The 21,007-nt window shown below is 38.2% G+C and overlaps 1 protein-coding gene across 4 annotated transcripts in view; it reads left to right on the forward strand.

Annotated features, from left to right (window-relative positions):
• The window catches only part of IMPA1 (inositol monophosphatase 1), a 28,078-nt gene extending 7,840 nt beyond the window's left edge, over positions 1 to 20,238 (forward strand). For 3 of the 4 annotated variants that reach the window (XM_085020907.1, XM_021088714.2, XM_021088713.2), the window contains exons 4-9: positions 511 to 615; positions 2,336 to 2,381; positions 5,661 to 5,769; positions 7,903 to 8,011; positions 17,115 to 17,266; positions 18,677 to 20,238. In XM_085020907.1, coding sequence (XP_084877033.1) covers positions 511 to 615; positions 2,336 to 2,381; positions 5,661 to 5,769; positions 7,903 to 8,011; positions 17,115 to 17,266; positions 18,677 to 18,792 — 637 coding nt within the window. In that variant the 3' untranslated portion in view covers positions 18,793 to 20,238. 4 annotated transcript variants of the gene reach the window in all.
• Positions 20,239 to 21,007: the final 769 nt, after the last annotated feature.

Raw genomic sequence — 21,007 nt, forward strand, 5'->3', positions numbered from 1 at the left:
TTTACACACAGCTGTCCAGTTTTCCCAGCACCACGTGCTGAAAAGACTGTCTTTTTCTCATTTTATCTATCTTGTCTCCTTTGTCGAAGATTAATTGACCATAGGTGTCTGGGTTTATTTCTGGGTTCTCTATTCCATTCCATTGGTCTATCTGTCTGTTTTGGTACCAGTACCACACTGTCTTGATTACTGTGGCTTTGTAATATTGCTGTGGTCTTATTTTTAAAACCACCACATTTCCTTAGTAAATTCTCATCTGCCACACATACCCTTTTCAGTGTGTGTGGCTTTATCCTGCTGTTGCATTTGAGCTTTTTGAATTTTGTTATTTTTCATAATTTTGCTCTGGGGCAAATATAGCTTTCTTATTTTCACCAATCTGAAGAAAAAAAATAGAAAAATGTAGTGTATAGCCTTTTATTATGTTTTATGGTAGGTTCTGTGTGGCTTAAGGTTCAGAAATTATTGAAAGCACTGTAAAGATTCTGAGTTTGTTGTTTTTGCTTTTAGTTTCATTGGTGAGGAATCTGTGGCAGCTGGGGAAAAAAGTGTCTTAACTGACAACCCAACGTGGATCATAGACCCTATTGATGGAACGACTAACTTTGTACATGGGTAGGTTTTTTAATTTTTCATGTTGTAATTACTGTTTATGTATTAACTGAAGGACTGTTAGATACGCTTTTTGCAAACATATATACTTTATTTATTTATTTATTTGTCTTTTTAGGCCCACACCAGTGGCATATGGAGGTTCCTATGCCCCAGCCACAGCAGGGCCAGATCTGAGCCAAATCTGTGACCTACGCTACAGGTCATGGTAACGCCAGATCCTTAACCCATTGGAGCAAGGCCAGGGATTGAACCTGTGTCCTCATAGAGAATTCTGTCATTTGTAGAGTAAAATGTATTATGCAGAGTTTTCATCATCTATGGAAGAAGTGATGAAATATTGATGTCCTAGACTTGTCTTGTGCAGCCCTGCGCCCTGTAACCATTCTTTTTCTCACTGTTGAAACCATATAAAAATGTATGCAAGCAGTATTGATGCTATGAGATCAGTTAAGAAACTCATTTCTGGACTGTTGTCTATGTAGAATGGGTTCAATCTAGGAGAAAAAGTGTTTGAAAAGAGCATGGGTTTTAGGATGTGTGACCTTGTGACCTTGGGCAAGTTACCTAATCTTTCTAGGCCTTGGTTTTGTTTTTTCAGTCTATAAAATGGGTACATAAATGGTGTCTTCCTCATAGAATTGCTTGTAGATGGGACTCAGTGAGTTGTACATTTGTATAAGATCTTAAGATAGTGCCTGGCACAATGTAAGTGTATAATTTAGTATGTGCTGAGAAGTATATCTAGAATACATATGCAAAGTAATATATTACCCAATATATATAGAAGAAAGCCTGATGGAACTGCCTGTGAGAGTTCAGAGGAGCAGCCTAGTTTGGTGGGATTACACCTAGTTGTTATATTTGAAGTTGCCACGTTGCTGTGTGTATCTTTAATAATAGAATTGTTAAAGTTGTAAAGCTAAGATCTGGAATCTTTATGTGATGGAATGTTAATATGGAAAGATGCTCATAATGTAACATAGAGAAGATTATAATACAGTATGTAGGCGTTCCCATTGTGGTGCAGCGGAAATGAATCTGACTAGCAACCACGAGGTTGTGGGTTCGATCCCTGGCCTTGCTTAGTGGGTTAAGGATCCTGCATTGCCATGAGCTATGGGGTGGATCACACATGTGCCTTGGATTCTGTGTTGCTGTGGCTGTGGTGTAGGCCAGCCGCCGTAGCTCCCATTTGACCCCTAGCCTGGGCACCCCCATTTACCGCAGGTGCAGCCCTAAAAAGCAAAAAAAAAAAAAAAGTATAATACAGTGTATAGTACAATCACATTTTGGTTAAAATTAAAACTCTTATTTGTTTTCATTTTCTGAAAAACACATTTTACATGGTTACTATAGCCATGGCAGTGGACATTCAGAAGATATAAAATGGCATACAGTGCCAGGTGGCCTTCTCACTTCTGACCCCAGCTTCTCAGGACCCATCTTGGGAGGTGACCATTGTTATCAGTTTCTTATGGGTCCTTTCAGAGATGTCTCATGCCTATAGAAGCATCGTGTATTATGCATCTGTATCTTCTCCCCTCCCTACCCCCCACAATTTACACACAGGATTGCATATTGTACATGCAGTTGTGGGGGGGTAGGAGGAGACTGCTCATATGAAAAAAATTGTAAGCAGTTAAGTTATGAAAAAACATGTTTCTTGAAAAGAAGTTCTGTCTTGGTAAATTTGTGTGCTTTTTCTTTTTTTTTTTTTAAGATTTCCTTTTGTGGCTGTTTCAATTGGCTTTGTTGTAAATAAAGAGGTATGTTGCTTAAATTTATGGTTGGTAAAATGCTTTTCTCTCATCTTTTGAGAAAGAGTAAATGTGTCTCCAGAATAAATTTAGGTTTGACTTTCTTCAGTTTATGTAGCTGCATTATTTTGAAATACGCTAGAGAACTGTTAAGCTTATATTTTTTTCCAGTGAAGAAAATGTTTTCTGTGATTTTCAATGGAAAAATACACACAAATAACTGAGATATGATTCAGTATTTAATCACCATTACATCTGTGAGTTAGATGTGATAAGAGGTGATACAGGATCTAAAATGCTTAATGGAAGAGGTGGGCTTTGAGCTAGGAATGCTTTAGCAGATATCAGTGAAGGGAAAGACCAGTAAGTAGTAGAGGCCAAACATGATTAGAAAATACAGGGTATGGAAGTTCCCAGAGTGGCTCAGAGGTAACAAACCCGACTACTATCCATGAGGATGCGGGTTCGATCCCTGGCCTTGCTCAGTGGGTTAAGGATTTGGCATTGCTGTGAGCTATGGCATAGGCTGGCAGCTACAGCTCTGATTTGACCCCTTGCCTGGGAACTTCCATATGCCTCAGGTGCGGCCCTAAAAAGTCAAAAAAAAATTACCCCCGCCCAAAAAAAAAAAGAGAGAGAGAAAATGCAGACTATGTTTAGGAACCCAGATTCTTGCTTATATCTAAAACCTAGCAGAGTACAATCTATACTTATTATGTTTCTGTGCTGTTTGGCTATTTTTTTTTTTTTTTTTTAATTCTATGGCCTTACCAGAATTCTCATCATGGCTCAGCGGTTAACAAACTTGACTAGCATCCATGAGGATTCAGGTTCCATCCCTGGCCTCACTCAGTGAGTTAAGGATCCAGCATTGCTGTGAGCTGTGGTATAGGTCACAGACACAGCTCAGATCCCGCATTACTGTGGCTGTGTTGTAGACCAGTGGCTATAGCTGTGATTCAACCCCTAGCATGGAACCTCCATATACTGCAAGTGGGGCCCTAAAAAGACAAAAAAAAAAAAAAAAATTTCTATGTTCTTACCCACTTCATATGGAAGTTCCTGGGCCAAGGATTGAATCTGAGCCATAGCTGTGACCTGTGCTGTAGCTGAGGCAGTGCTGGATCATTTAACCCACTGAGCCAGGCCCTGAATTGAACCCTGTACCTCTGCAGTGACCCAAGCTACTGCAGACAGGTTCTTCACTCACTGCACCACATCAGGAACTCCTGTTTGGCTATTTGATTGATCAAAAAATGAATGCTGTTTACTAGCATCTTACATACCTGTCTTCAAGGAGCTGGTGATATATTTGGTTAACATGTAAACAAGGGAGTTAAGAGATCTCCAAAAATAAAAACACAAGTTAGTGCAAATGAAATCTGAGGCACAGGATTGTGTTAATCAGTGAGAACATTCAAAAGGAGATAAGTGAACATTTCCTCTGTATTATCAGCCCTGGGCTGTCGAACTTCCAGTTCATTGCAAAAGTTAGATATGTGAACAGATAAAGGTAATATGTGGTAGAACTATGAAAAAAAAAAAAAAAAAACTATGGGAAAATGAAGAAGATGTAACCAATTCTGCCAAGGTTGGTTGGGGAAATCTTCATAATAAGCAGAAGGGGCCTTAGAATTTGGTCCTGTGAATGGGGTCCTACAAATGAGGGGGTTGCCAGATAAAAAAGGAAAGCATTTTAATCAGAAAGGCCAGTTTGGGGAAGTGCATGATGTGTGTGGGGAGCAGTGAGATGTTCACTGTGAATGAAACTCTGGAAGTGGCAGGAGCAGAACTGATGAGTGAGCTCATTATTGTCTTGTTGTGAGACACTGTGGTACTCTGTCCTTGCCAGAGCATTTAGATTTGAGTTTTAGGTGGTAGGAAACCAGTAGAAGTTTTTAAGTGCATTGCTCTCCCCAGCAAGCAGTGGTCATACCGGAGGGACAGGTGACTCTGAACTCAGATGGGGCTGGTGAGAACAGCTGAGGAAATGCCAAAAATCAGAAAGTATTTTCAAGATAAAATTCGATGGAAGTGACTAATAGGGAAGGAATGAGGTGGATATGATCACATAGTGAGTGGGTTTGACCTCTTTGGTTGAGGTTTTTGCATGACTGGGTCTGAAGCATGGCTTCTTACCTGTGATGATGGCCTGGGTGGAAGCCTCAGAATGGTAATTGAATTTGTGGATTGAAAAGAACAAAACTGTAAGAATTGAGAGAGCTAAAAGAGAAATGAAGGAAAGGAAGAATGAAGACTGACCCCTAAGGGACACAGCTTTTAAGGGTTAGTCAGAAAAGAGCGTCATAAAAAAATGTGACACCAAGATAGATTAGTGAGTGAGGCAGAGGACTCAGAGAATACTGTCTGGAACACGGAGTGTGGCTTAACTGATGATGGCCCAGCAGTCTCTGAAGGCTCCAGAGAAGGCTTTGGACAGTAAAAGTCATTGATGGTTTCTGCAGGCGGCTTCAGGAGAATGCCTGATGAGGGCAGGAGCCAGATTGTAATGTAGTAAGAGAATAGGAGATGCAAACTCTAGACCACTTTTTTGGCCATGAAGAGAAAAGAAGGTAATGTCTTTTTTTTCTCTATTTTCTTTTTCTTTTTTTGTCTTTTTAGGGCCACACCTGGCATATGGATGTTCCCAAGCTAGGGGTTGAATTGGAGCCATAGCTGCTGGCCTACACAACAGCCACAGCAACTCGGGATTTGAGCCGAACCTGTGACCTACACCACAGCTCATGGCAACACCGGATCCTTAACCCACTGAGCAAGGCCAAGGATCGAACCCTCATCCTATTTGTATTCATTACTGCTGAGCCACGACAGGACCCCCCCCCCCCTTTTTTGTCTTTTTAGGGCCGCACCTGCAGTGTAGAGAAGATCTTTAAGGTTTTGTGAGGGAGGGGGAAAGGTTTGGTGAGAAAGTACCAGATGGTCCAAGAGAGGAGGGAATCGGTTGATGGAGCAGTTTTTCCCAAGAAATATAACACAGGAGGAAGGATTCACCTTAGATAACCAGAAACATCTGCCTTCATCTGAGGTGGGAAGGAGAGGGGTCAAGGAGGGTGCCCTTAAGTTGAGAAATGGTTGGGACCCGCGTCAAGGGATCTGATGACGCTTACCTTCCGACTAAGCTGGGAGTTAGCATTTTAAATATCCCATAGGCCAGCCATTTGGAAACATTAGTATTCCAGATTTTCTTGTTTCTTTCTTAGGAGAAGTATTAGTTGGATGAAGAAAAATACTGAGGTTTGGTAAAGGAAACTTGTTTACCTTCTGCAGATGGAGTTTGGAGTTGTATACAGTTGCATGGAAGATAAGATGTACACTGGCCGGAAAGGAAGAGGTGCCTTTTGTGATGGTCAAAAACTGCAGGTTTCACCTCAAAAAGGTAGGTTTTGTCTCTCATTTTTGGTGCCATTGATATTATGTACTCCTATGTTATTGTTTTGGAATGTTAACCTATAGAGCTCTCCAACTGTTAACTGATTCATAAATTGTGTCTGTTTTCTCTGTACTCTTTCATCGGACCAAAGTTTGGGAAGCAGGAGAAACAAATGCAGTTGAGTAGACAACACTTTAGGCCTGTCAGGGGCTTGGCTAAGATGAGTAAAAATGGCCCCCTGCCCTCACTGTGTTCATAGTTTATTGTTTCAGCCACTGCACCTCAGCTTCTGATCTGATGCCCTTGGGACCACTTATTAGTAAATTGAGGGGCAAAAGTCCCTTCAAGTTAGAAATCATTGCAGATGAGGCTTACTATTCATTTTTTTTTTTCTTTCTTTTTGTGGCCTCACCTGCAGCATATGAAAGTTCCTGGGCCAGGGGTCAAATCGGAGCTGCAGCTTTAGCCCACACAACAGCCATGGCAATGCCAGATCTGAGCTGTGTCAGCAACCTGTGTCACCAGCAACACTCAATCCTTAGCCAACTGAGCAAGGCCCAGGATCCAACCCACATCCTCACAGACAATACGTCGGGTCATTAACCTGCTGAGCCATAATGGGAACCCTGAGGCATATTCATTTTTCAGTGTTTGATGATTGGCTTTTTAAGTCTTCCTTCTCTGGGACAGCTTGTTGCAGTTTTGAGGCAATTTTCCCCCCTAAACCATGTCCAACAGTTCCCACAGTTTGCACTTGTAGATTCTTTTAAGTGTGGCAAGAACTTAGAGACTTGGAAAACAATCTAAGTTCAGAACCCTCCTATGCTTTTATAGTTTTTCTCCTCAAACACTTACTTTGAGAGCAGATTTTGAGTTCATTTCCTTTTTATTGGACTCTGAGACCCCAGAGATTGGAAGATGCATCCTAATTTTCGAGCTATTAACATGTGCAAAAATGTGCATCTTAGAATTGAAGGAATGTAATAGTTTTCAAAGAGGTAACTCTTTCCCTTTTTCTATTATTTTTTCACTTTACCTGAGCAAGTTATGTGATTATTAGGAGAGCACGCAATTATAAACAGATTCTGGAAAAAAAAAAGCGGGGGGTGGGGGTTTCCCGTTGTGGCGCAGCAGAAACGAATCCGACTAGTATCCATGAGGATGTGGGTTCAACCCCCGGCCTCGCTCAGTGGGTTAAGGATCCAGAGTTGCCTTGAACTGTGGTGTGAGTCGCAGACGCAGCTTGGATCTGGCATTGCTGTGGCTGTGGTGTAGGCTGGTAGCTACAGCTCCGATTCAACTCCTAGCCTGAGAACTTCCATATGCCAAGGGTGAAGCCCTAAAAAGCAAAAAGCTGGTGGGCATACATCCCAGCTGTGGGAGGACATGAAGTGTGAGGTGTACTAAGAGTAGCCTCTTAGCCAAGAGTGTTGAGTGTGTCCTGCACTTCGGTCACGATGGCAGAGAATGTAAAGTACTGGATAATCTGTAAAGTTAATAAATGGAGGTCAGATGAAATAGCCGCTATTTAATTTTTATTTCAAACCTATCTATAAATTATTTAATTTCTAAATTCCATTTTTCTTTTTTGTCTATTCTTCTTTTTTGTCTTTCTAGGGCTGCTCCTGCGACATATGGACGTTCCCAGGCTAGGGGTCAAATTGGAGCTGTAGCCGCTGGCCTACACCACAGCTCACAGCAACGCCAGATCCTTAACCCACTGAACAAGGCCAGGGATGGAGCCTGCGTCCTCATGTATGCTAGTCAGATTCCTTTCTGCTGAGCCACGACAGGAACTTTTAAATTCCTTTTCTTAAAAAACATGTACATAAGGCATGTGCTGGTTTCCCACCAAAGTTATCATGTAGGCAGACAAATTGGTTATATTCTGCACTTTGAGGGGAGCGGTCTAAGGAGCCAGATTCTTTTCGATGATTATATGAATGATGATAAAATAAATAAAAGAGATAGTAAATTGATCAATATTTTAATATTTAAAGCATAGAAAGAAACAAATATGATACAACTAGCAAGAGGGATAAAAAGTCCAATTTGTTCTGAGTTACAAGTTTCAAAATTTTTTTTTACCAGAATTCATATTAATAAACTCTAGTGATAATTTAAAACTTTTTCTTTTAGATGTTACCAACTCACTCTTGGTGACAGAGTTAGGCTCTTCCAGAACACCGGAGACTGTAAGAATTATTCTTTCTAATATGGAAAGGCTCCTTTGCATTCCCATCCATGGGTAAGCTCTTTTCACTTTCTCCCTGCAGTTTAACACTCTGTAATATTAACATTATAGATAATTTAACTTCCTAAGGAGTAAATTTTTTTATAAATTAAATTTTTTATTAATGGACATGGGATTGGTACCATAATTCTAATTTTATAATGTAATTATTTGAACTTTTATTTGAAAATAATCTCAAATTTAACAAAATTTACAGAAATAGAATACTACAAGAAACAACAAAAATGTACCCAGATTCACCTATTGTTGACATTTTGTTCCATTTGCTTTATCCTTTTATCATTTCTTCTTTTCTCTGTCTCTCTTTCTATGTGTGTGTGTGTGAGTGTGTGTATATGCACTCCTTTATTTCCCTGAATTGTTTCATGGTAAATTACTTAGATCATGGTTCTTTAGCTCTGTATACTTCAATTTATTTCCTAAGAATAGGGATATTCTTTTTCTTTTTCTTTCCTTTTTTTTTTTTTTTTGGTCATGCCCGAGGCTTTTGGAAGCTCTCCTGCTAGGGATCAAACTTGCATCACAGCTGTAACCACAGCCATAGCAATGACAGTGCTGGATCCTTAACCCACCAAGCCTCGGGAGAACTCCCAAGAATATCTATAACCACAGTACAATTATGGACTTCATAAATTTATTCTTTTTTTTAAGTGATTTTTATTTTTTCCATTATAGCTGATTTACAGTGTTTTGTCAATTTTCTACTGCACAGCGAGGTGACCCAGTCACACATATATGTATACATTGTTTCTTCTCACATTATCATGCTCCATCACAAGTGACCAGGCATAGTTCCCAGTGCTAAACAGCAGGATCCCATGGCTTATCCATTCCAAAGGCAATAATTTGCATTGATTAACTCCAAATTCCCAGTCCCTCCACTCCCTCTCCCTCCCTTTGGCAGCAAGAAGTCTTTTCTCCAAGTCTATGATTTTCTTTTCTGTGGAAAGGTTCATTTGTGCCATATATTAGATTCCAGATACAAGAGTTATCATGGGGTATTTGTCTTTCTCTTTCTGACTTACTTCACTTAGTATGAGAATCTCTAGTTCCATCCATGTTGCTGCAAATGGTATTATTTTGTTCTTTTTTATAGCTGAGTAGTATTGCATTGTGTATATATGCCACATCTTCTTAGTCCAATCATCTGTCAATGGGGATTTAGGTTGTTTCCATGTCTTGGCTATTGTGAATAGTGCTGCAATGAACATGTGGGTGCATGTATGTTTTTCAAGGAATGATTTGTTTGGATATATGCCCAAGAGTGGGATTGCTGGGTCTTATGGTAGTCCTATATTTAGTTTTCTGAGGTACCTCCATACTGTTCTCCATAATGGTTGTACCAATTTACAGTCCCACCAATAGTGTAGGAGGGTTCCCTTTTCTCCACACCCTATCCAGCATTTGTTATTTGTGGACTTATTAATGATGGTCAGTCTGACTGGTGTGAGGTGGTACCTCATAGTAGTTTTAATTAGCATTTCTCTGATAATCAGTGATGTTGAGCATTTTTTCATGTGCTTGTTGACCATCTGTGTATCTTCTTTGGAGAAATGTCTATTCAGGTCTTTTACCCATTTTTCCATTGGGTTGTTGGCTTTTTTGCTGTTGAGTTGTATAAGTTGGTTGTATATTTTAGCTGTTAAGCCCTTGTCAGTTGCATCATTTGAAACTATTTTCTCCCATTCTGTAAGTTGTCTTTTTGTTTTTTGCTTTTTTTTATGGTTTCCTTTGCTGTGCAAAAAGCTTGTCAGTTTGATTAGGTCCCATTGGTTTATTTTCACTTTTATTTCTGTTTCTTTGAGAGACTGACCTGAGAAAACGTTAGTAAGGTTGGTATCAGAGAATGTTTTGCCTGTGTTCTCTTCTAGGAGTTTGATGGTGTCTTGTCTTACATTTAAGTCTTTAAGCCATCTTGAGTTTATTTTTGTGCATGGTGTGAGGGTATGTTCCAGTTTCATTGATTTACATAAATTTATTCTTAATCTAATCAGCCATCCATACCTACTTAGTTTTGTCAGTTGATCTAATAATGTCTTTTATACCATTTTTCTTCCTTCAGTGCAAGATTCAGTCTAGGGTCAGCATTACATTTAGTTGCCGTGTTTCTTTCACCACCTTTAATCTGGAACATTTCCACAGCCTAAGCGGTTACCCACTTGCTCTAAGTTTTCAAGTTATTTGCATAGAGGTTTGCAAGGTAAACTCTTATAATTTATTTCTGGCCTCTCTATATCAATAATTATTTCCCCCTTGTCCTTTCTTATTTTGTATATTTGTGCTTTCTTCTTCTTAAAAAAATATTGATTACGTTACTTGGGGTTTGTCCATTTTTTTCAAAGAAAGTTTTGATTATTAATCTGATCTACTTTTTTTCTCTTTTCTGTTTTATTACTTTCATCATTGTACATTCTTTTGGTTCATTTTGTTGTTTCTTTTTTCTCTTTTTGAGAATTTATTTTTATGCTTTGATTTGTATTGATATCTAGGCTCTAAATTTTTATCTGATTACTGCTTTGAATGTATCCTATAGATTTATTTTGATGTGAAGTTTTACATTGTAATTATTTTTCCCCAAATCTGTAACTTCTGCTTATATTTCCCTTTTCACCCAAGAGTTTTGTTCTTAAATTTCCACAGGGAAATGCTTATTTTTGTTTTTTTAATTTCTTTTTTAATTTGTAGTTTTATTACATTGTAATAAATATATTTGATGGGACTTTATTTTTTTTGGTGCTCAATATATGATCCTTTTTTGTGGAATGTCCATATGCATGGGAAAAAAAAAAGGACCTTCTGCATTGTACTTTGATGTTTAGACTTCGGAATTGCAATCCCTGCTTTCTCCATTTGCCTGGTTAATCTTTGTCTGTTCTTATCTTTTTTTTTTTCTTCTTTTTACCGCCACAATTGCAGCATAAGGAAGTTCCTGGCAAGGGGTTCAATCAGAGCGGCAGCTGCCAGCCTATACCACAGCCACAACACCACCAGATCCAGTTGCATCTTTGACCTGCGCCACAGCTTACAGATTCTTAATCCCCTGAGCAAGGCCACGGGATCGAAACTGCATCATCAAGGACACTGTGTCTTGTTCCTCACGCCCTGAGCCGCAATGGCAACTATTACTCTTATCCTTAGTCCTTTTGAATCACTGAATTTTAAGTGCATCTCTTGAATACAGCATAGAGTGGAAAATCTTTTTCTTTTAATCAAAAAGTTAGGCTTATTCATTTATTGATAAAACAATTTCATTTGGTCTCAATTCTGTTGTATTATCTTATTTTGAAATTACATTGTATAGTATGTTAATAGTTATGGTGTTTACTTAATGTGTCCTCGCTGCCTTTTTTTCTCTTTTTCTATTTATGAAAGGTTCAGTTTTATTCTGCTGGGCTTCTTTATTAAAACTCTTTATAATGCCCTTAATATTCTCTTTCTTACTTAACCATTTACTATCTATAAAGGCTCCAGAACTTTTTGGCTCTTGCTTGTTGCCTATAAAGAGTGATTTTTCTCTACTTTTCTCTTTTTATGCCCCTTTCCATTCAATTTTTAAAGTTGCATTTTTTCTATTTTGTCAGACGTACTCTTATTATGTATTCTTTCATCCATGGACCCACCCTGTGGTCTTAGTTTTTCCTTTGACTTTATAAAATGCTCACAGTCCTAAAGTAAAGTTTTCCCAGTGTCGAAAGTTCAGAAGTTACAGAATTAAAACCAGTGAATCACTGAAGTAGTAACTAGTAGAAGTTTATTGTACACACACCAAAAAGACAGTTTGCAAATCAGGAATATACAAACCTAAACATGGAATGAAGCTCAGGTATGTATTATTATAAAGCAGCTTATAAAGTGAGAAAGCAGTAACTGTTTATTCTTCACAGTGATTGGTTATCATGGAGTTTTTTATTTTTGGGGGCTGTGGCATATGGAAGTTCCTAGGCCACAGAGCAAAGCCAAGCCACAGTAGTGGCAATACCGGATCCTTAACTGCTAGACCACCAGGGAACTCCTAGAATTTTCTTAAATTATAGGAAATTAATTAGTGGTTACTTCATTTTTTTTTGTCTTTTTAGGGCCACATCCACGGCATATGGAGGTTCCCAGGCTAAGGAGTCCAATTGGAGCAGTAGACGTTGGCCTATTCCACAGCCACAGCAATGCTGGATCCAAGCTGTGTATGCGACCTACACCACAGTTCACAAGGCAGCACTAGAACCTTAACCCACTGAGTGAGGCCAGGGATCCAACCCGCATCCTCATGGATGCTAGTCGGGTTCTTTAACTGCTGAGTTACAACAGAAACTCCTGATTAGTTATTACTTCATATCTACCTTGGGAAACAATTTAAGTCATGCTTGTGATTTCCAGAAAGATAAGGAAGAAATGACCCAGATAGAGTTAGTTTTGCAGTATCCTCTAAATTAAGCTTTGGTTTGTATGACAAAACTGGTTTTAGAATTTTTGACTTTAATACCAGTTTCCTTTAGATTGGATGAAGCTCATCCTCTTGTAGATTGATTCCTTGGAAAGGGCGCACATGCACAGTATTCCATGAGATCTGGCACATTCCAAACTGTTTTTCTATGGTCTTGAAGCTTGAAGGACAGCTTGGTTGGATAGAACATCCCTGGTGCAAGAAAGCATGAACTACATTTAGTAAAGATGCTGTTTCACTGTTGCCTTGTTTTGTATGTTGTTTTTGTGAAATCTGATGCCATTCAGATTTTTTGTTTTTTAAATTACTTCATGTTTTACTTGGAAGCTCTGAGAAAATTTTTTTTCTTTTAATCTGTCATGGCTAACACTTTTATAAGGATATAGCTTGGAATTGCTCTTTCTGGGGTGGTTTTCTGCAATAAGTAGATGCATGTCCTTTTTTTCCTTCTATCTGGAAAGTTTTTATGAGTTTTAGTTTTAAATGTTAGTTCAATTCTGCTGTTTTCATTTTCTTCTTCAGAGATACCAGCAGGAATATCCGACCTCCTTTGTGTCTTCCCTTTCACCCACTTTGGACTTCTTTGTTATTTATTTATTTGTTTGATCATGCCCAAGGTTTGCTGAACTTACCAGGCCATGGATTGAACCCATACCATAGCAGTGTCCCAAACCACAGCAGTGGCAACACCGATGCTTAAACTGCTAAACCACCAGGGAGCTCCTTTCTTTTATTGCTTTTCCTCACTGCCCTTAAAGTTTTTGCTTGCATCTGTTCTCTTTAGGGTACCTTGTAATTTAGTCTTCATTCCTGATAGAATTTGTCTTTTTTCTCTTACTTCTTTTCTGAGTTCAGTCATCTCTTGTTTTATTTTTTCCTGGTTTTGTTTTGTTTGTTTTTGTGCTTAGTTTTTTGGGGAGAAACTTTAGTAGCCAAAAAAACCCAAAACACTTTTATTAGCAATGTCTGATGTTTCACAGTAGTTTTTGTGTGGATGTGTCTACTTTTTTCTATTAATATTCATTTTGTGATCTAGGTCCCTGGTTACAGAGCTTCTTATTCCATCAATTCTGCTCCTCTGTGCAGTTTATATTATGAATCTCTGTTAAATGGTGGTGGGAGGTTGGGATGGCATGCCTTGTTTCTCTTTCATTTCTCAGGATATTTAATGTTTCACTTTTAGTTCCTGCTTTTCCCTCACTTTGTCCAAAGAGGTACCACCTCTTTTTTACAAAAAAAAAAATAATAATTAAAAAATAATTATATATTAATTATAAATGACATTCATGAGGCAAAGCAAATCATTATGGGTCAGTTTCCTTTGTTTAATTTGGGGGGATTCATTTAGAAGAGATGCATTGTGTTTGTCTACTTAAATGATGTTTTCTGGTATCATGCTTTAGGTAATACTTTCATTATAAACATAACTACTCTTTTTGTTTGTTTTTTGCTTTTTAGGGCCACATCCATGGCATATGGAGGTTCCCAGGCTAGGGGTCAAATTGGAGCTGTAGCTGAGGCCTATGCCACAGCCACGGCAACGCAGGATCTGAGCCATGTCTTTGACCTGCATCACAGCTCACGGCAATGCCAGACCCTAACCCACTGAGCAAGGCCAAGGATTGAACCTGCATCCTCATGGATGCCAGTCAGATTCATTAACTACTGAGCCACAACGGGAACTCCCATAGCTACTCTTTTTTGAAGCTTTTATATATGCTAGGTCCTCTGCTAGGTGCTTTATAGTTGTTGGTTCTAATCATTGAAACAGTGGCCAAGGTAAGTTGGTATCCCAATTTTGATAAGAAAGCTAAAACTAGAAGAAGAAACTTTGTCAAAATTATAGTTGTTAAATAGCTGAGCAGGGGAGCAAACTCAAATCTGTATGATGCTAAAGATAGTCTTTTTTACTCTATACCATTGTAGCCTTATAGGAGGATCAGACTAAGATAAGATTCAGAGCACATGCAAAATCTAGACCACAGCCTCAATTATTTGGTAATTAAGTACTGTCTTTAGTATTATTTGTCCATAAAAGTGTATGCTTTCTGATCAAAAGACCCCTTGCCCAAGAGCAGATTATGTACATTAAAAGGAGACAGAAGCATTGGCTATAGCACTGTTCTTCCAGCCTAAGGTTCTGTCTCTGAATAGAATACCAAGAGGCTATTTGAGAAAGATCTCAGTATTTCCTTTCCATAACATGAGATATGAACTATCACATATCCCATGAGAAAAGGGGGAAAATACACCATTCTTTATAAATTAAAAAAAGATGCTAAAGTTAATTTGGTATTATACATTGCTAAAGCAGTCAGACGTCCATTCGAGCTTATTGGGGTTGTTAGTTCTTTCTTAAGTTTGATATACCGTGAGAACATAGACAATAAAATGTATTTGAAATTAAGGGCATCATGTAATTCTAATCTTTTTTTTTTTTTAAAGTGCTTTGGCATGAAGGATGTAAATGCAGGTGCAATACTTTATTTTTTAGATACAAAACAAATACAAACTAGTCATCAACTTCCCATTATTTTTATTTCTTTTCTTTTTTTTTTTTAGGGCCACAGCATATGGAAGTTCCCAGACCAGGGTTTGAATCAGAGCTACAGCTGCCGGCCTACACCATAGCCACAGCAAGGCCAGATCTGAACTCTGTTCGTGACCTACACCACGGCTCATGGCAACACTGGATCCTTAACCCACTGAGCAGGGCCAGGGATGGAACCTGCATCTTCATGGATACTAGTCTGATTTTTTTTCTGCTGCACCACAATGGGAACTCCCCCATTATTTCTTTAAAATAAATAGTGAAAGGAGTTCCCGCCGTGGCTCAGTGGTTAACGAATCTGACTAGGAACCATGAGGTTGCGGGTTCCATCCCTGGCCTTGCTCAGTGGGTTAAGGATCCGGCGTTGCCGTGATCTGTGGTGTAGGCTGCAGACACGGCTCTGATCTCGCATTGCTGTGGCTCTGGCGTAGACCAGTGGCTACAGCTCTGATTGGACCCCTAGCCTTGGAACCTCCATATGCCGCAGGAGCGGCCCAAGAAATGGCAAAAAGACCAATAAAATAAAATAAAATAAAATAAAATAGTGAAGGATCTCAGTGAACAGACCTTACTGCTTTATTTTCAGAAGGTTAAACAATTGAAGTTTGAGTAAAAACCATTTGAAAGTAGTAACTTACAGACATGATGACTTCTTTTTCTTAAACACTTGTGTGTGTATATTTTTGATAAAAGACATTCTCTAACATAACCATAGTACAGTTATAAAAAGCAGGAAGTTAACATTGATACATCATCTAAAATAATGACTTTATCCAAATTTTGAAAAACTTCTGGTCTAAGATCCAATCCAGTATCATACACATACATTGTATTTAGTTGTCAATTTCTCATCAGTTTTTTTTAATCCAGAGCAGTTACTCTGTCTTTGTCTTTTACAACCTTGACTTTTTTGAAAAGTGTAGGCCAATTACTTTGTAGTATGTCTCTTGATCTGAGTTTGTCAGATTTCCTCATAATTAGATTTTGGGTTATGCATTTTCGGCGGGAATGCAACAGAGGTAATGTTATGACCTTCTCTGTGCATTTTATCAGGAGGCACATGATATCTTTTTGTCCCATTATTGGATACTAACTTCGATCACTTGGTAATAGTGACCTTGCTGTCTTTCATCCACTCATTTCAGCATTTATTGATGACTCTTTCTTGAATCACTTATTATTATAATGGCTAATAAATGGTCCATACTTACCTTAACTTGGTATATTTCCAAGGAAAAGTTACTATGAGAAGGCAAGCCTGAAATAGTCTTCCCAGGCAGGCCTAGATCTATGCAGAGCCCAGCCCTGCTCTTACATTTTGGTCACATGGACTGATGCCCAGGAAGCTGGGAATGACCAGTAGCACATTCTCACTCTCCTGAAAACTGATTGTATTGTGGGGCTGCCATCTCTGGGTTTAGACCACAATGATCATACACACATGCCCCGATAGTGGAATTATAGCATTTTCTTTTTTTTTTTTAATATCTATGTTTTTTTTCATTTACTTTATTTTTTATTTTTTTCTTTTAAGTGACATTTGCAACAATTTTTAATATTTATTATTTATTTATTTTGCTTTTTGGGGCCACACCTGTGCCACATGAAGTTCTCAGGCTAGGGGTCAAATCAGAGCTACAGCTGCCAGCCTACACCACAATCACAGCAATGCAGGATCTGAGCCGCGTCTGTGACCTATACCACAGGTCACAGCAACGTCAGATCCTTAACCTACTGAGTGAGGCCAGGGATTGAACCCGTAACTTCATGGTGCCTAGTCTGATTCGTTTCTGCTGTGCCACGACGAGAACTCCGAATTATAGCATTTTCTTCAGTTTTTTTATTTCCCTGAAAATATGGTTGTTTTAATGTTTATCTTATTAAATGATTGCTCTGCAAAAATCACTTTTGACATTTATTTAGTGCATGATGATAATTAGATTTTGCATATTTTTATTTTAAAATTAGATATGACCTTTTTTCAACATCCTCTAGATTGGTTCAGATTATCTCAGTCAACACAGAAAAGAAACTGAAGTTAATAAAGAGGAATGCCTTATTTGAAATAATTATTTTTCCAATCTTATTTTTTAAATGTTATTGGTTAGGATCCGAGGTGTTGGAACAGCAGCCCTTAATATGTGCTTTGTGGCAGCTGGAGTTGCAGATGCATTTTATGAAATGGGAATTCACTGCTGGGATATGGCAGGTGCTGGCATTATTGTTACTGAAGCTGGTGGAGTCCTCATGGATATAACAGGTAATATTACAGGACAGTAAAGCATTGTTTCTTTCCATACCTATTGGATGCTTCTCCAGATGTAACTTTTTTTCTTTTAATGTTTCATCTAATGTTTTCTTTCAGTGTTTACCCTTCAACTCTTTTTTTTTTTTTTTTTTTTTTTCCCCTTGCTTTTTAGGGCCGCACCTGAGGCATATGGATGTTCCCAGGGTAGGGGTCTAATCAGAGCTACACCACAGCTGGGCTGCACCACAGCCACAGCAACGCAGGATCCAAGCCGTGTCTGCAATCTATACCACAGCTCACGGCAATGCCAGATCCTTAACCCATTGAGCAAGGCTAGGGATCAGTTCCTAGTTGGATCTGTTTCCTCTGTGCCACGATGGGAAGTCCTACCCTTCAACCCTTAAAGGTAAAACAAGCCATGTAACTTTCTGCAAAATCAAAATTACAAACATTGGGAGATAGAGGCAAGGAGAAGAAGCTAATGGTAGTGATTAATAATGGTAAATGGCTAAGCCTCTTCAGGTATGGGTATCAGGAACTCTTGAGAGGCTACAGGAAAAGTCTGAATCTGAGGAGTATGCCAAGAGCTTTTTGAACGGTGACCATGGTGGTGGTTGAACATGAGCTTCTTCCACCATCACTTCCTTCCTTGGGCCTAAAGAAGTTACATATACTTCTTTGCACTGATGGTGATTTTTTTTTTTTTTTTTTTTTTTTTTTTTTTGTCTTTTTGCGCTTTTTAGGGCTGCGCCCACAGCATATGGAGGTTCCCAGGCTAGGGGTCTAATCGGAGCTGTAGCCATCAGCCTACACCAGAACCACAGCAACGCCAGATCCGAGTCGCCTCTGAGATCCAACCACAGCTCACGGCAATGCCGGATCCTCAACCCACTGAGCGAGGCCAGGGATCAAACCCGCAACCTCATGGTTCCTAGTCAGATTTATTTCTGCTGCATCACGACAGGAACTCCAATATTTTTAAAGAGGGAACCTGGGTTAAAATAATTCGCCAGTGGTCTGGGAGAAAGGCAGCAAAGAATTAAGAAAATGGGAAGGAGAGTGGTGTGAAAATTCACTGGAGTCAAATTTTCTGTCCATAGTTTCCCAAACATTAAAGAGGTAATAAGAGTAATAAAAAGAAAATATAGAACACACAAAAAAGGAAATAGTGAAAAAATGACATTTTCCAAACTAGTATGTTTGAGACCCTCCTCCCTCCAAAGCTGGTATTTACTAAAAGAAGATCCTTAGAAATTTACATATTATCAGAGTTCAAATCATTATGGTTATGAGACAGTGTAGATTTTTAAAGATAAACGAAAGTATTACAGTGTTATCGTTGACCATAGTATGCGTTGCTATGCTAGTTTTGTAGGAATTATTTTTGTATGAGATCTAACCATTTTCCGTATTTTATTTTAGGTGGACCATTTGATTTGATGTCACGAAGAGTAATTGCTTCAAGTAATAAAGCATTAGGAGAAAGAATAGCCAAAGAAATTCAGATAATACCTCTTCAAAGAGATGATGAAGATTAATTTTAACAGCTTCACACATTCAGTCCCAGTCACATCTCTCCAGGCTTGCTGGTGCATTGATGGGTGTTACAGAATTCGGGACATCTGTTCTACCTGAATAATATGATTGGCTTAAATTGTCTTTGATGCCCAGATTGAAAAATTGCTACTTGTTCTGCATTTTACTAAGAGTAGGCATGCAAGAATGGATGAAATATTTGCTTTAAAAATTTCTGTGTGTTAAGACTGTACTCTGGGAAAAAAGACGCAGGCAGTTGTTGAGATAGGTATCACATCCACTGAAACAGTCAGTTAGCAATTTAGAGTTTCCAAGTATTTATGAGTGAGCCTCTGAAATTTTGACAGTTTTGTGCATGTGCATTCTTAATTAGAAAGTTAAATTTTGGGGAAAAATTTTTTTTCTTTAGTTCCAAAAGCCATGCTTAATTAAATTTGTAAGAAGTATATAATGAATACTTCCTAGACAAAAGGTTTCTTTCTTTGCAGAGAACCTTGTTTTATTCATCAGTATACATGTAGTACCAAACATGGTGCCTATAAAATAGAAGACAATCCAAAAATAAGCCTTGAAGGGATGGATATTTTGACGGTAGCAGTTCCTAGTTGCTGCATAAAGTAATGAGCTCATCATTCTGTAGTTTCACTTCAGGTTTAGAAGTAAAAATTATCTAGTCATCCTTTTTATATTTCATATCACCATTCTTTTTAACATTTCTCATTTCCATGGCATTTCAACTACTGTACCTCCTGATATCATTTATAATTATGGGCATTTCCCTAGTTTGTATATTTTTCAAAACACTGCATTACCATATTTGCTTTGATTTCTTTAAAGTCTCTATATAAAAGAAAAGAAGCGGTTTCAAAAGAGCTAATGTAACTAGATACTGTATGACACTTTACTGAATTCAAAATTCAGATTTTAAAGATGTTCAGACTGATCTGGTTGAGCACAGGGAAGCTGGGACCTGGCAGATACACTGCATTATGAAGATCAAACTATGTGTTTCTTCCCAAACTCCTTATTTAACTCTGTCACTACTAGATTCTGTTCAGCCTTTAAATATTCCTTAATAGTCTTTGTCTTCTCAAACTGAAAAAAGAAATTGCTCTGGGTCATAGATATTTTTAAAAGATTAATTTATTGCTTAGCCTTGACACTTGGCAAGTGAACAGACCATGAAGTTTTGTTTTAGGCTCATGTGAGCTGTATATTTGATGCAATGAAAAATGCTTCTACCAAGTTTTCAAGCCAGGGCGTTATTTTATTGTGCACATCTAATACGTCAGATATATATGAACTAAGATTTGAGCATTATAGTTACTGTATTTGTACTGTTGGTCACATGTATCTCATACTGTACTATTCTAAAACAGGTTGTTTTTGCAGTTAAATTTATTGTAATTAAGAATAAATTTGAAATAAAAATATAATTGGTGCGCTGATTTTAGAGTTTTTTGTTGTTGAGTTTTAATATTTAACTTGCAGTTGTGGCTGAAAAGATGCTTTTGGTTCTTGCCTGAATTTTCCCCAACTTTTCTAAAGATTTTTAAAATACTCCTTTAATAGGTAGCTCTTTTTCATTCTAACTGCAGTTAGATGTTTTGTGATTGAAATTTCTTTAGACATTGAAAATGAATGATTGATAAGTAAACTGTTCAACAATAATTTGAAAATCTTTTCTTGATTATCAGGACTTAATTAGAATTAACACATACAGGAGTTCCTGTCATGGCATAGTGGAAATGAATCTGACTAGGAAACATGAGGTTGTGGGTTCGATCCCTGGTCTCTTTCAGTGGGTAAAGGATCTGGCATTGCTATGAGCAGTGGTGTAGGTTGCAGACGCAGCTCAGATCTTGAGTTACTCTGGCCGTGGCATCGTGGCGTCGGCTGGCAGCTCTAGCTCTGATTAGACCCCTAGCCTGGGAACCTCCATATGCCACAAGAGCAGCCCTAAAAAAAGCAAAAAAAAAAAAAAAAAAAAAAAAAAAAATTAACAAGTACAATAATATGTTATAGTCATGGATTATAATCTTCCTGTATGTATATATGCACAGAAACATACATATATAAAATATACACACTTAACACCCTTCATACCTTTTTTTTTTTAATTTTCCCACTGTACAGCAAGGGGATCAAGTTATCCTTATGTGTATACATGACAATTACATTTTTTCCCCCCACCCTTTGTTCTGTTGCAACATGAGT

This window comes from Sus scrofa, chromosome 4 (genome assembly GCF_054392235.1).
Source record: "Sus scrofa isolate SSC_HxYL_T2T_F1_AM1 chromosome 4, Sscrofa_HxYL_maternal_Yorkshire_Landrace_v2.0, whole genome shotgun sequence".
Classification (NCBI taxonomy): domain Eukaryota; kingdom Metazoa; phylum Chordata; class Mammalia; order Artiodactyla; family Suidae; genus Sus; species Sus scrofa.